Source organism: Hyperolius riggenbachi, chromosome 2 (assembly GCF_040937935.1).
Source record: "Hyperolius riggenbachi isolate aHypRig1 chromosome 2, aHypRig1.pri, whole genome shotgun sequence".
NCBI lineage: Eukaryota > Metazoa > Chordata > Amphibia > Anura > Hyperoliidae > Hyperolius > Hyperolius riggenbachi.
The window spans coordinates 328,775,505-328,790,486 of record NC_090647.1 but is presented as its reverse complement, the minus strand read 5'-3'; the positions used below and the strand labels follow the sequence as shown (position 1 = coordinate 328,790,486).

General features: G+C 41.4%; 2 protein-coding genes across 3 annotated transcripts in view; both read right to left on the bottom strand.

Moving 5' to 3' along the window:
* The window catches only part of PTAFR (platelet activating factor receptor), a 92,473-nt gene extending 88,928 nt beyond the window's left edge, over positions 1-3,545 (bottom strand). For both annotated transcript variants that reach the window (XM_068269321.1, XM_068269313.1), the window contains exon 1: positions 3,344-3,545. The gene's annotated coding sequence lies outside the window, so the exon portion shown is untranslated. The remainder of the gene's footprint in view (positions 1-3,343) is intronic.
* Positions 3,546-9,746: 6,201 nt separating this feature from the next.
* Positions 9,747-14,982, bottom strand: part of DNAJC8 (DnaJ heat shock protein family (Hsp40) member C8) — a 62,833-nt gene continuing 57,597 nt past the window's right edge. The window contains exon 9 of the mRNA XM_068269323.1: positions 9,747-13,580. Coding sequence (XP_068125424.1) covers positions 13,458-13,580 — 123 coding nt within the window. The 3' untranslated portion in view covers positions 9,747-13,457. The remainder of the gene's footprint in view (positions 13,581-14,982) is intronic.

The following is a 14,982-nucleotide window of genomic DNA, read 5'->3' as shown; positions in this document are numbered from 1 at the left end:
AAGATAGGCAGATTGTAGTGGCCTGCAGGTAGTGATAGGCAGATATTAGCACTAGGTAGTGATCAGGGTCGGACTGGGACATTAATGGTGCACACGCACTACTAAAGAGAACGATGGGTCCGTCAGACCCTCCCGCCGGGCGGTCGTTCTCCCGACAGTAGTGCGTGTGTACAGTCTATCTGCAGACTGATAAGGCTGTTTCTGAACGATCCGCTCAGCTCAGCAGATCGTTCAGAAACAGCCTTATCAGCCTGCAGACAGACTGTACACACGCACTACTGTTGGGAGTACGACCGCCCAGCGGGAGGGTCTGACAGACCCGTCCTCTTTAGTAGTGCATGTGTATGCACCTTAAGGGAAATTTCAGTCTGGGGCCATCGCGTCTCCCGCATTCACATACTCATGTACACTAAATTACTAGAGATGTCAGTGCTATATAAATGCATAATAATTTGGTAGCACATTAGACTATGGTAGGAAATAGATTGTGAGCTCCTTTGGTGACAGGCTATGATATGACTATGCAGGGACTGCTCCAGAATCTTTTTTGTCAGAGTGGCAGCGGCTGGATTCACAGGCATGGAAGCAAGTTATTAAAAAAAAAAAAAGTGTGGGCTGCACTGGAACAAAGGTGTGGTAATGAGCACACCCAAATGTACCGTATTTTCCACCGGAGCAGAATATAAAAAAAAAAAAAGCACCTAGTGGTAAAACCAGGGGAAAAAAAAAAAAAATAAAACCTGGTGCGTCCATATTCCAGGAGCACGAACATCGAAAAGTGAAACATAAAGAAAAGAAACCAGGTACTGCTGGGTTCAGAAGCAGGGATCTGCGGACCAAGCCTTTTTAGGGGGGGATTGTTATAATTTAAGTAGGCCTCAGTTATTTGGACTGAGTTAGTCAAAAAGGCTTGGGGTGCAGACCTGCCCTTTAAGGGGATTTTTCTCTTAGAAAGAAAATATACAGTTCTGTCAGCAGAACTAGGACATACCAAGAAGCTGTTCTATGGACAAGGCCACAGGTCTCACTGACCTCAACATGTACACCACAAGAACAATAAACTTAGGCCATATGTACAGAATACCAAATTCTTGTATGTAAGTGAAAAGTGACATTAAATATTAATCGAGTAGGTGTGTATTATGACACCACGAGGAGTCTAAGCCAATAGTCGGGTCTGTGGGATGGCTAAGATGAGGTCACATTTAACTCTTTCCTGGTCAGTATTAAAGAGGAGCTGTTAGGTATAGGGTCTCAGAGAAAATAAACACATATATCAGTAGCTAAAGATTGGCTGTACTTACATTACATATGCATTTCACTGTCCACGTTTGGATTTCACAGAATTTGTATATAGTATATGCAGAGAATGATGCTCCTGACAGCTCATGGCAGGTTCCATGTTTGTGAAGCCAAATGTGTCGTCATGTCCTGCCTGCTTCTGATCACAGAACAGCTCATACTGAATAACACTAGTTTGCAGTGAATATTAATGAGCCATGTGGCTAGGAACAATAGCGGACTCCTGCAGTGTACGCTGCCCCGAGATTTATCTGTGCTGTGGCTGGACTGAGTTTTAGAAGCTGCTGAAACTTGATCCCGTCTTCTCCTTAGCAGCCGAGGGGAGGGCCCCAGAATGCTTTGCAGTATGTTATGCGGCTTGCGTCCTGCTTAGGTCTAAGCTGTGCTGATAAGCACACATCAAAGGTAAGAGAGATCTTTATCTTCAGTAATGTCTTTTTGGCTTCCTTCTAAACTGTTTAACACAGGAGACTAGAGGTTTAAATTAGCTTCTGCAGCCTGACAGTTACTCTTTAAAGGGCCGGGTGGGCGAACGGAGCTCACTCGGCTTCCTACTTTCCTGCTATCTATATGCTGACTGGAACCTCTTAAGTATTTCCATTCTATACGTAATCTGATATGATGTATGCTGTACATAGGTAGTCTTGAAGATGTAACGTAGTCTAGAAAGAAGGTAACTGACTAACATTCAGGAGGAAGGTTAGTCAAGAGCTGTAACGCCAAGAACTTAAACAGAAGAAGTTGCTTTGCTAAGATATGATGAACTGTATCTATATATTTGTTTCCTGAATAAATAACTTGTACTTTGAAGAAGTCTGAGAAAAGTCTATCTCCTGCTTGCTGTGTTGAGAGTCAAGGTATCTCACAGTATGTGAGGCGCAACTATAAGAAGTTGCTGGTGTCGAAGCAAAAAGGTGATTTATAACAAAAAGCTTCTGCTGATGACGCAACCAGCAGAAGCAATTACTAGAGGAGAAGTGCGGAAGTGATGAGAGGTCTCCAGTCCCCGCTGGGATAACATAAGCTACTCTTGCCTTTCCGCTCCATTCCTGTGGCTGTCCAAGGGAGAAAACTTCCAACTACTCCATTCTCACAGACAGCTCATGTCCCAGGCAGCTGCAACCAGTTTGAACACCAACAGAACCTTTGCATCCTCTACTGCCTGCCCCACCTGGCCACCAGATTGCAACCCAATCAATGAGAATGTGCACATTGCTCATTCAAACACTGAGGCGGGATGCTGCAAGATCTAGAGGCAATTGGCCAGTGCCAGCACTTCACGCATGACCACTCATAACTGGAGGAAGTGAGCCAAAGAACGTGGCTACCCCTGTATAATTGGTCACAGGGACTGCTCATTAGTGATGGGTCGTTCGCGAATTAGCCGGCTCTTTGCTGCGAACGACAAGAGCCGGTGCTTAGTTTAAAAAGAGCCGATGCCTGTGAGACACTTATCAGGGCGCTCTGCTCTGTAATAAAGGGCGCTGAGGCATGCCGGGAGATGTAGTCCTCCTCCTGTAGCTTGTAGGGTTGTATGGGGCGGAGTAGAGCAGCAGCAGCAAGAGTGATTGCCCCACTCAGAGAAGCAGCCTGGAGTTGTCATGGAGACGGGGCAGGGCTTTTCTTCCATATCTGAGTGGCTACTAATGATATTAAATGAAGAGCCGTTTGTGAGCCATGGGAGCCGAGCCAAAAGAGCCAATTCTCTTAAAAGAGCCGGAATTCCCATCACGACTGCTCATCATGCAGACCTCCAGGCAGCATAAAAAAGGAGAGCCCCTCTTGACCACATTTCCTCTGTTGGAAACATAACAGAACTAAGGGTAATAGTTGGGAGATGTCTTTATATGTTATATGCAAATTAATTGATCATGTGTTTTCTTTAAATGGGCACTATGGTTATATTCTTCATTTTAAGTCCCTTTAACATGAAGATTTGTATGTGTAGTAATGTTAATGATAAGTATTATGGCTGATAAAAAATATTTTGTACACTGATAGTACATATATATAGTTAAGGAGTCACGTCGGGAAGATTTACCTATCTGACGCCAATTCAGCATAAACCATTGTGTGATAGGAGGCACTGTAACTGCTCTCCATGTTGCCGTTATATCTCTCCCCCCTCTGGTCTGCTCAGATGGGTTTATCCCAACTTGTAACTGCTGAATTCCGACTCGAGCTCTTTGCAGGCTGCAGCCGCCGTGCGCGTACAGCGAAGGACAGCGCTGTACGGCTCTATAGGTCCATGCTGCTCACTAAGGACCCCTGATTTGAAGCTGGTTACCACAGCAACGGACAGCAATAGGTGTCCGTAGCTGTGCCAGCTTCAAATCAGGTGTCCTACAGTACCTCCTATCACACAATGGTTTATGCTGAATCGGCGTCAGATAGGTAAATCTTCCCGACGTGACTCCTTAGCTATATATATATGTACTATCAGTGTACAAAATACTTTTCATCAGCCATAATACTTATCATTAACATTGCTACACATACAAATCTTCATGTTAAAGGGACTTAAAATGAAGAATTTAGCCATAGTGCCCCTTTAAGTGATACACCAACTTCCTCATGTGTCAGCCGTCTGGAACACAGTTTCTCAACATTTTATTGGTATGTACCCGTTTTAAAACCCTGTACTTGCCAAGTACCCACTAGCATAGTAAACATTATCACAAGTACCCCATGAAAAATATATATTTAATCGTAGTACATGAGGATTGGTTCTTAACAATTTCCAAGCATTTACTATTGCTTTTCATTAGCTAAAATACTAATTTGGTGTTGTTTAACCAGTTAATGGCAAACTGATTTATTAAAACGTCCTGTTTGACGTTAACCGCAACAGGACATTTTAGTCACCCGTTCGCGCCACCGCTCTGCACGAGTGCACGCCACTCTCTCCACTATTTACCTTCAGGTCACCACGATCTAGTCCCCTACCCAATCACAATGCGTTGGAATAAATGGACGTGACCGCGAACAGCGGCCACATCCATTCATAAAACAGGAACAAGTTACAGCGTAGTTAAAAGTAAAAAAAGTAATCACTTCCTATTACGGGTGTTCACCAACACCATCTTGTGGCCAAAAAGTAAAATTACACACATTACAAATTACAGATACATACATACACACACATCACAATATTAATACAATTAATAACTTACACCCCCCATCACCCCCCTCCCCCCCCAAAAAAAACACTTGTTAAAAAAAAATAATACATAAATAGTTGCCTTAGGGACTCAGCTTTTTTTAATCTATATTTTATGAGGGAAAATTACTTTATTACATAGGGGCTTGTAATTATAGACCGGACAAAAAAAAACAAAACAGAAAAATAACATTTCAAAATAATATATTGTCGCCATACATTGTGATAGAGACATTATTTAAACGTTTTAATAATCAGGACAACTGGGCAAATAACATGTGTTGGGTTTTATCCACAGGAGAACGTTTAAGAGATTGCCCTCAGACCCCCCCTTATCAATTCGCCAGTGCATTAATTACATCTGTTCTTCCCTGTAATAACCCACTGATCACCTGTCAATCACCTGCCAATCACCTATCACCCATCAATCACCCCCTGTCACTGCCACCCATCAATCAGCCCCTAACCTGCCCCTTGCGGGCAATCTGATCACCCACCCACACCATTAGATCGCCCGCAAACCCGCCGTCAGATTACCTCCCAAATGTATCGTTTACATCTGTTATCTTCTCTAAACACCCACTAATTACCCATCAATCACCACCTGTCACTTTTACCTATCAGATCAGACCCTAATCTGCCCCTTGCGGGCACCCAATCACCCGCCCACACGCTCAGATTGCCCTCTGACCCCCCCCCTTATCAATTCGCCAGTGCATTAATTACATCTGTCCTTCCCTGTAATAACCCACTGATCACCTGTCAATCACCTGCCAATCACCTATCACCCATCAATCACCCCCTGTCACTGCCACCCAACAATCAGCCCCTAACCTGCCCCTTGCGGGCAAACTGATCACCCACCCACACCAATAGATCGCCCGCAGATCCGACATCAGATCACCACCCAAGCGCAGTGTTTCCATCTATTCTCTCCTCTAAACACCCACTAATTACCCATCAATCACCCCCTATCACCACCTGTCACTGTTACCCATCAGATCAGACCCTAATCTGCCCCTTGCGGGCACCCAATCGCCCGCCTACACGCTCAGATTTTTTTTACTTTATTTGAAAAATGTCAGCACAGAAAGTTAAAAAAATCATTTTTTTGCCAAAATTCATGTCTTTTTTGATGAATAAAATAAACAGTAAAAATCGCAGGAGCAATCAAATAGCCCCAAAAGAAAGCTGTATTAGTGACAAGAAAAGGAGCCAAAATTCATTTAGGTGGTAGGTTGTATGAGCGAGCAATAAACCGTGAAAGCTGCAGTGGTCTGAATGGAAAAAAAGTGGCCGGTCCTTAAGGGGTAGAAAGCCCTAGGTCCTCAAGTGGTTAAGCCTCCACTGCCCGAAACTCACTCACGTTCATGCCTGATTGATCGGGAATTTCAATGATGCGTCAAAGGAAAAAACAAACAAACCACAAAACACTGATACAGCATTAGAGAAAGATTATTTAGAGATCAATATATACAGAGAATATTTTTTTTTTCCTCTTGTTTTTACCAGAAACTGAATGTGTAACCTTCATCAAGTCATACAGGAATACAGCAGGTACACTTCAGATCACACAAGGCACTGTTTAACAGTTTATTAGAATAATCATGTATGGGCTATCAAATATTCTGTTACAGTAATTTTTTTTATCAATGTTTTGTAATGAAATGTAGCCTTTTCCTTACAGTTAAAGATGATGTAAATCCAAAGCTTGCACAACCAATAATTGCATACCAGCCACAGTTCAAAGTCTTTTCAGTGGATGAGAAAAGAAGTGTGACATACCAACAGGAAACTGGCCATTTCCTAACTACCATCAGCTGTCCCAAAGACAGTTTCTGCAAAACAGCCAAGTCTCTGAACCATGAACTCCTTTTTAAAACACCCTCCTCCCCCATTTCAGAAAAAAAAACATGTGTTTTGATAAAAGGAAAGTGAAAGAAATACTTCATCCTAATAAAAGAAGGTAAAATGCTGGCTGCACTGACAAATTTGATCTGAAAAATATCAGCCAGATCACAGAACCTGAACTACAACTTAAAGAAAACCTGAACTGAAAATTAAAAGTCAAAATAAGCATACACAAGTCATACTTGCCTCCAGTGTAGTCTACTCCTCAATCTCTTTCTCCTTTCCCGCGTCCTGTTTGTCCACTGTGAACAAGGGAATTATCTGTCCTCCATTTTGAAAATGGCCATTACCCCATAACAGCTTTCTGGTCAGCATACTGTTTAACTGTAACATTGCCCACTTGAGCCATAGGGAAACAGACATTACTTGGCACATCAGTTGTCCTCTCAGCTATAACTGACAGCAACTGATAAATAACTGACAGCAACTGATGTACTTCAGTTCTGACAAAATGTCAGAACTGGAAGGGATTATCATCAGAAGAAAATGGTGAGCTTCTGAGAGGAACTGATGGCAAGGTAACTATGTAATGTTCATTTGAAGTTACCTCGTGTATTTATTTTAAATAATTTTACTCAGTACAGGTTCCCTTTAAAGCCACACACATCCAATTTTGATTGTCTAGTAACTGACCAATTTTACTGCCTCCATGTAACATTAGGGCAAATAGATGTTAGAATTCTAAGAATAGATCATGTAGGTAAGCTCTCATCACATGGTAAAATTGACCACTCAAAATTGAATGTGTGTACCACACTAAAGAGCACCTGTAACCTTATAATTATAATAAAAAGAGAACCTGAGACTTACCTCGGGAGGGAGAAGCCTCTATACCCTTATGAGGCTTACTCCATCCTTCTCAGCCAGCCCACACCAGCCCTGGCACCCCTGAATAAACCAAAATAACATTCACCACTGCACGTAGGCACACTAGTAACATCTTGCTTGAGCTCTGGTGGAAATAGCCAAGCCTGATCGAGTCCGATCTACTGCGCAGGCACAGACGCCTGTGCAGTAGAGAGGACCCAATCGGGCTCAGCTATTTCCTCCATAACCCAAGTGGGAAGACGCTAGTGCCCCTGCGCACAGTGGCGGCAAGCACAATTTCAGGTGTCCCACCATTGCAACTGCTGAGAACAGGGAAGCCTCTTTAGGATCCAGAGGCTCCCCCTCCTGAGGCAAGTATTCCCTAGGGGCACTTTTTTCCCTTCAGTTCCTCTGCTCCAGGGCAACGTATGAGGTATGGTGTGGCTACAACCTTGCAGTTGTCTGAGTGGATGTTAATTTAGGCTTGCCTCAGATTTGATTTAAAACTGCCACATGATTTAAAGAGAAACCGTAACCAAGAATTTTACTTTAACCCAATCGGTAGCGGATACCCCCTTTCCCATGAGAAATCTATTCCTTTTCTCAAACAGATCATCAGAACAATGTATGAAAGAGGCGCCCTAGTGTGTATAAAACTTTAAAAATAAAATAAAAATAGTGCCAAATGGAAAACCTCATTAGCATAGGGAGCCTCTTCATCAGAAGGCTCTGTATGGCTGATTTTGTGGTGAAACCCCTCCCACAGTGTGATGTCAGCACCTCACAGCTCTGAGGTGCTGACATCACACTGTGGGAGCCTTGTTACATTGTGGGAAACAACAACTGTTACCAACCAGGGCTGTGGAGTCGGTCCAAAAATCCACCGACTCCGACTCCTCAGTTTAGGATTCCACCGACTCAGACTCCACGACTCCTCTAATTTGCATATTACAATTTTGTTGATTAAAAGTATGTAACATGAAATTCGTCTCTTAACTGCCAACGCTTAGGAATTTTACAAGACAACTGAAGTGAGAAGGATATGTAGACTACTATATTTATTCCCTTTAGACTAAAACTAATCCTTGGTAAGAGTACTTGTAAAAGGTACAAACCGGAACAAAGAACATCTATCAGGCCCTAGGCAATGTAACTGTGGGTGCATGTAAGAATGATGTGCAGGTACTCTGCAGGGAAATGAGGAGATTGTAAACCGACAACACCTCTGTGTTCAATGTGCACAGCATTCTCGGTGGATTCCCTGTAGCTCTGTGGGGAGTGCATATGTAGAGTATAGTACTACTGTGTAACAAAGTAAACCTGAGACAGATGAAATTAAAGTTTTATACATACCTGGGGCTTCCTCCAGCCGCCTTCAGGATAATCAGTCCCTCGTTGTCCTCCTCCACCACCTGGATCTTCTGCTAGGAGTCCAGGTACTTGAGCCAGTCAGGCGTAGTGCGCATGCACACACTCCGCTGCCAAGAGCATACTACACCTGTGCAGCACTATTGCGCAGGTGCAGAATGTTCCTGGCTGTGGGAGCGGCATGCGGCCGGACAGCGCTGACTGGCTGAATTACCAGGACTCATAGCAGAAGATCCGGGTGGTGGAGGACAGCGAGGGACTGATTAGCCTGAAGGGGGCTGGAGGAAGCCCCATGTATGTATAAAACTTTACTTTTCATCCGTCTCAGTTACCTTTTAATTTGTAGTCACCAAACCAAATTTTAATAACATATCAAATTATTTGATTTCATCAGCAAAGGGAGTGCATACATTTTCATAAATCAGCATCAATGCAGAATTATTTCCATCTCGTTGACCATCTCTATTAATGACACAGCTACACATCAGGCTTTATTCTTACAGCATAGATGTTATTTAGTATATATAAGAGATTCCTGTGTACACATCATATATACAGTCACAATCAGATATGTATATCTGACCTTAAAAATACGGGGACTGCTTTATTGAAGTAGCACAAGTAACTAATTTTGATTGGTTTATTTCATTTTTGTGGACTAAGCATAGCTATTACTGTATATATACTGTATAAATACATTATTTTTAATGACTATTATCTGAGAAATAGAACATTTTATCATATTTTCTAATTAAAGTTACAAATTCATTAGGAGTCGGTGCATTTTTTCCCGACTCCGACTCCAGGCACCCAAAATTGCCCGACTCCACGACTCCGACTCCACAGCCCTGTTACCAACTGCCAAAAAGCAAGCAGCATCTCCTTCCAGTGACATCACCTGCCAGCAGTAAAAATTTCACCATGTGATAAATGTCTGAATGTAAATCAGGAAGAGGAAAGATTTTACAATGAGCAAACACTGACAATCGTTTATACATAATTATTGTAAAAATTAATCACTTTTTTATTTCAGTATTTTCACTGGAGTTCCTCTAAGTAAAAAAAACAAAAACCATTCTACCATTTCTAATGTTTTCTGAGGTTACTATAGTACTGTGCTAATTTCAACCCTGAAAAAGTGTATCAGGAATTTCATCTGCTTCAAATTGATAGTAAAGGGACATATTTAAATCACACATTAGTTGGTATGGGTCATTTTAATAGTCAGTATACAGAGGCATGGATAAATAATTCTCTATTTGATTTTTTACTTTTCTATATTTTTTATGTACTCGACCGATATTTAAAAAAAAGTTGCGGTACAAAAAAAAAAAGGAGAACCTCCAAGTAAATGTCTAAGTAAATGCATGTTGTACCATTGCTTGTCATATTTCTCACAGTAAATCCTAAAAAAAAAAAAAAAAGTATTGAAATGACAATGGGTCTTCTTTATTGATTAGAACTACAAACGGACATCAGCCATTTGGATTCAGCGCTGTCAGCACAATATTGCCTACTAAGGGTTCACAGCAAGTCTACAATTCAGTGGTCATCAAGTCATGCAACATTTTAGGTTAGTGCAAGCAGGATTTTTTATCTGCAGCTAATACTACTTTATAGTAGAAACTTATAATCCTGATTCAAAAGATTCAACTTAAGGGAAAACATTTCTATGGGATACAGAGAAATAAAAGCTATTCTGCAACCTCAAATATGGACTACTTACCAAATCTCCCTCCACAACAGTATTTTGTCATGTTAGTTTTTGTGAACCTAGCCATCTAGTAGCAAACTTTTCAGTAGTAAGTGTTAACTTTTAATCCTATGTACCCCTATTCAAAGTGTTTTCCTTTAAGTAGGATAAACCTCCATAAATATACATTTAAGAACCTACTCTTAGGTACATAAAGAACATCTGAAAGCATTCCCTGTGTGTAAAAAGGTTTCGTTTCAAAGCAGAAAGCAGTAACAGTTTGTACTCCTCTTCTAATCGGCAAATGTAATAATTGTGGTTTAAAGCTCTTTGCCAGGTCTCTTAATTCTGTTCTCCTCCCTCCTCTCCTGAAGTGACTTAGCCATTGTCATGAAAATGTATGTATTCAACAGAGGAGGGAGGGGGAGCAGAGTAAAGAGACCAGGCAGAGAGCTTATCCTGGCCAGCAATTATTACATTTGGTGATTAGCACAGCAATACAAATGTTTACTGCTCTCTGCATTGAAAGTAACAATTTTTTACCCATAGGAAATGCTTTTAAATGCTCCTTTCCACTGCTACAGAGAATCACTTATTTGAATAAATAACTTGGTGCCCAACAAATTTTGACATATAATTGCTGCCTTAGTGCATATTGTTATTTTATTATTTCGCAAATCATGTTGGACACTGTAGACACTAGGGTACATATGTAATATGCGACTGTATGGCAATGTACGAGAAAAACTAGGGGGGGGGGGGGGGGGGAACAATCTAATAAAGAAACATTTACAAAAAATACTTACAACTTTCTTTTTCCTGTTCAGTAATAGTTTGTTATATTGCTATACTAACCGCAAGACAACATTGGGTGTGGTGGACACAGTCGCTTTACTTCAATCACTTGGAAATTTTATAGTAAACCTGCGCCAAACTTGACACAACACACACTAGGCCAGAGCTGGGCAAACTATGGTCAATTAGGGTTTTCAAATATGGCACGCCAATAGAGGCGCCCATTCCTATCCTCCCTCTTAAGTTGCGAGCGGTGTGTTATGACAGGTTTATCTCACCCAAATCGCAGCTTCCAGCTCCATGGCCAGTGGCTTCATGCGATCAGTCATCAGTATGTGTCAGCCTGTCCTGAAGCTGCGATCATCATACTGTCATAATGCACTGCTCACAACTCTGCAGGGAGTGAGGAGAGGAATGCAGCCTGCAAGAAGAATGCAGCCGGTGACTACAAACGTTTGCCCACCCTGGCACTAGTGCAAGGCTGTATGCTCTGCAGACTACTCACCTTCCCTGCAGTGCTAATTTTAAAAGCCAAGTGTCAAGAAAGCAGTTTTCCTGGTACTTTTCTTACTGGCATAGAAGTGCATGGCCAAACCACTGTCAAAACATCAATGGCTGAACTGAAGCAGAGCCTGGGTTACACAGTCAGGTGGTGCGCCTACCTATAGCTGATGAAGCCATGCTATCTGCCCACCCACTTAACATTAAGCCAGCCTCAGCTCCAGTGCACAAACTGATATACAGTTAAATAAGTAATCAAGGTGTGTGTGTGTGTGTGTGTGCACCCCCTAACAATGGCCTCTGCAAGTAGGGAGTGTCTGGATATAAGGGCTCCTTTCTCTTCCTTCCCACCATGCAAAGTAAGCCCAGAGAGCAGTGTAATATTTACCGACTCTAGCGACCAGTCTGCTCTTCCTCCAAAATGTTAATGCGGCACCCTATATCTCCCAAGGATGGTGGCAAGCCTGCATTCTTAGCGAGTACTTTGTCAGGTTTGACTCAGGTCCCCTTGAATACTTATGTATTAAAGTATACTGAATTTACATCACTAGGGTGGGTTATTTAGAAATTATAAGCAGAGGATTAGCATTACAAATCAGAAATGAGAATGTATAGGTCACCGGCGGTGCCTTCCACGGTTCTCTGTTGACAAGCATAATCTAACCAGATGCTCCACATGTACTCCTGATTCAGAATCATTCATATAAATTACCACTACAGTAGAAACTGGTTATAGTAAACTGATACAGCAAACCTCTGGATATAATAAACTCAGTCCCCAGGTCCTGATCATATGCCTGTATGAATATACAATGTATGACCAATTGTGATATAGCAAACTACTTGGCCTGGTCCCTTGAAGTCTACTATAAGGGATTTTACTATGTAAATAGCATATGTTTTTGTGGCAGCTACAGCATACTAACAGATGATGACCAATTTCAGGCCACATTAAATATAATTCCATCCTACATGGTACAAAAAAAAAAAAAAAAAAGACCATCTTGGACTGCTGCATCTTAATCGGTGGGTAAGAAAACCAGCTGCAATGAAATCTTTAACTGTTTCCCACTAGGGTGGGTTGGAAAAACAGTGTCACAGTCGTCGTATGTACACACGTATGACATCAAAACTCATCTGTCACCACCCTTCCTTACACAATCCTGCAGCTACGCACAGCTTGAGTCAGCTAAACTGGAACTATTGCTACATATCTGGCAACCTTCAGTCTATCCATCCAAAAGCAAATTAGTAAGCAATATTATGGCAGGCAGAAGGAGCTCCATTACCACAGGATATGCATGCATTTATTACACTGCTACATGGTAAGGTGTTCCTTCGAAATTCAAGCAAAGTTTTCATGAGAGAACCCGTAGGCAGTCGTTACTGACCACCTTCTAAGACACGCTAGTTTCTTGGCTGTAATGTCCAACAGCTTCTAAATCACTCAGATGGAATTAAAATGCACATCAAGCGTTCCAAATTACTTCAGACCTTCCTGACCCTACTTGTTCCATCAAAGCCAAACAAAAAGCAGTACAACAAGAATGCTAGCATTTTTAGGAGTTCAGCAATGATAGCCTCCATTTGTCTTTCATGACAGGCTTATTTTTTACTGTCTTAAGTCATTTATTCTGGTCACTCGTCTAAGGGTGTCTGACATTTAATTTGATACAATAAGTACAAAACCTTAAATTATACGCATCTCCCCACAACAAAACAATAAAAAAAAGGGAGCTGTACAAAGTAACACAGGATGGAAGATCTGCTCCACAGTCAAGCAGGTGACCATCTGCCAGTGAGAATAGGGCACTACGAATAATAAAGGATGAAACTGCAGTTCATAAAACCCAGGAGTGGAATTCTTGCACAGAGAAAGAGAAAAAAAAAATAAAGTAAATAAAAAATTCAAGGAAGAGGTCACTCCCTCTGCTCCATCTTCACTTTTGGTGGCTTTAAAAATGTGCGTGTTGTCTTTTCTTTTTTGCCTTTTTTGTGGGATTGGAAACTTCTCCAGCTGTCAACACGACCATCTCGGCTTTCCTGAATATAAAATAGAGGAGTCATTAGAATAAAATGTGGGTGCAAAACAGTGGTTATGAAATACTTCACAGGATGAAAGCAGCAACTAATCAGAATGTTTTAGTTCTATTTTATATATTTCATTTTATACAATTTACAGCTTTTTGCAATCTATTTCTAACATGCGGAACACAAGGACATCAGCAAAATTTTGATAGTGCGTTTTCAACTACTTTTTGGTACTTTTTCAATTACAAAGGACTAAAAAGTTATTTTAGATAAAAGATGAAAAACTATCTCCTAGGAGAAAACTCAGGAGAAAAGGTTAATGGCATATGGGCCACAGTCTGTCTTCAGTTAACTGAGCAGGCAAGGTTGATATCTTTCTTTTTGGAGGACATGCGTTGATTTCCCAATGTTAGAGGGACAACACCAGAGACCAGAATTTGTCCAGCAAATGTGGAGGTTTTAAAAAATCTTTATTAATAGGTGCCAAACGTTTGTGCCATTTCCTTACATCATATTAGAGCATAGTGAGGGTACTGGCAGGTTGCCATGTTAACTCCTCTGCAACCCATACCGATGCAAATATTTGCCATTTTTACAGTATTAAAGAGACACTAAAGCAAGAAAAAAAATATGATAATGATTTGTGTGTGTAGTACAGCAAGAAATAAAACATTAGGCGCAGAAACATAAGTCTAATATTGTTTCCAGTATAGGAAGAGTTAAACTAAAGTTATCTATGCAAAAAAGCCATTGAGCTGCACGACTTTCAAAGTCACGGAGAGCTCTGTCTTCTGAAGCTTGTTATCTCAACTGTCACTGTAATTTCTTTTTCTCTCCAGAGGACAGGTCAATAGTTCACTGGCCTGCTCTGTAAAATCCTTTAGAATGCTGAGTAGTGTGTAAAGTGCAAATATTAGAGAATGATGCAATGTTATTAAAAAAACACTATATAACAAAGTAAAAATAGAATATTTTTTTTTGCTACTAATGTTCTAGTAATTATCTGTACTTCACAACCAATTCATCATTTTTTTTGTCTCGCTCCAGTGTCTCTTTAAACGTATGTTCTTGCCAACAAGCAACTGTGATAACACAAACTAATTCACTTAAGGTAGCCATACACTGGTCGATTTGCCATCAGATCCGACCAACAGATCGATCCCTGTCTGATCGAATCTGATCAGAGAGGGATCGTATGGCTTCCTTTACTGCAAAGAGATTGTGAATCGATTTCAGCATGAAACCAATCACACTGTGGAGCTGCCGCTGCTGCAGCCGACCCCCTCCCCCGCATACATTACCTGATCCGGCCGGCGCATGTCCCCCGGTCTCCGTTGTCCCTTCTCTGTGCTCGGCTCCAGCTTCACTGAACTTCCTGCCTGGGAAGTTTAAACGGTAGAGGGTGCTCTACCGT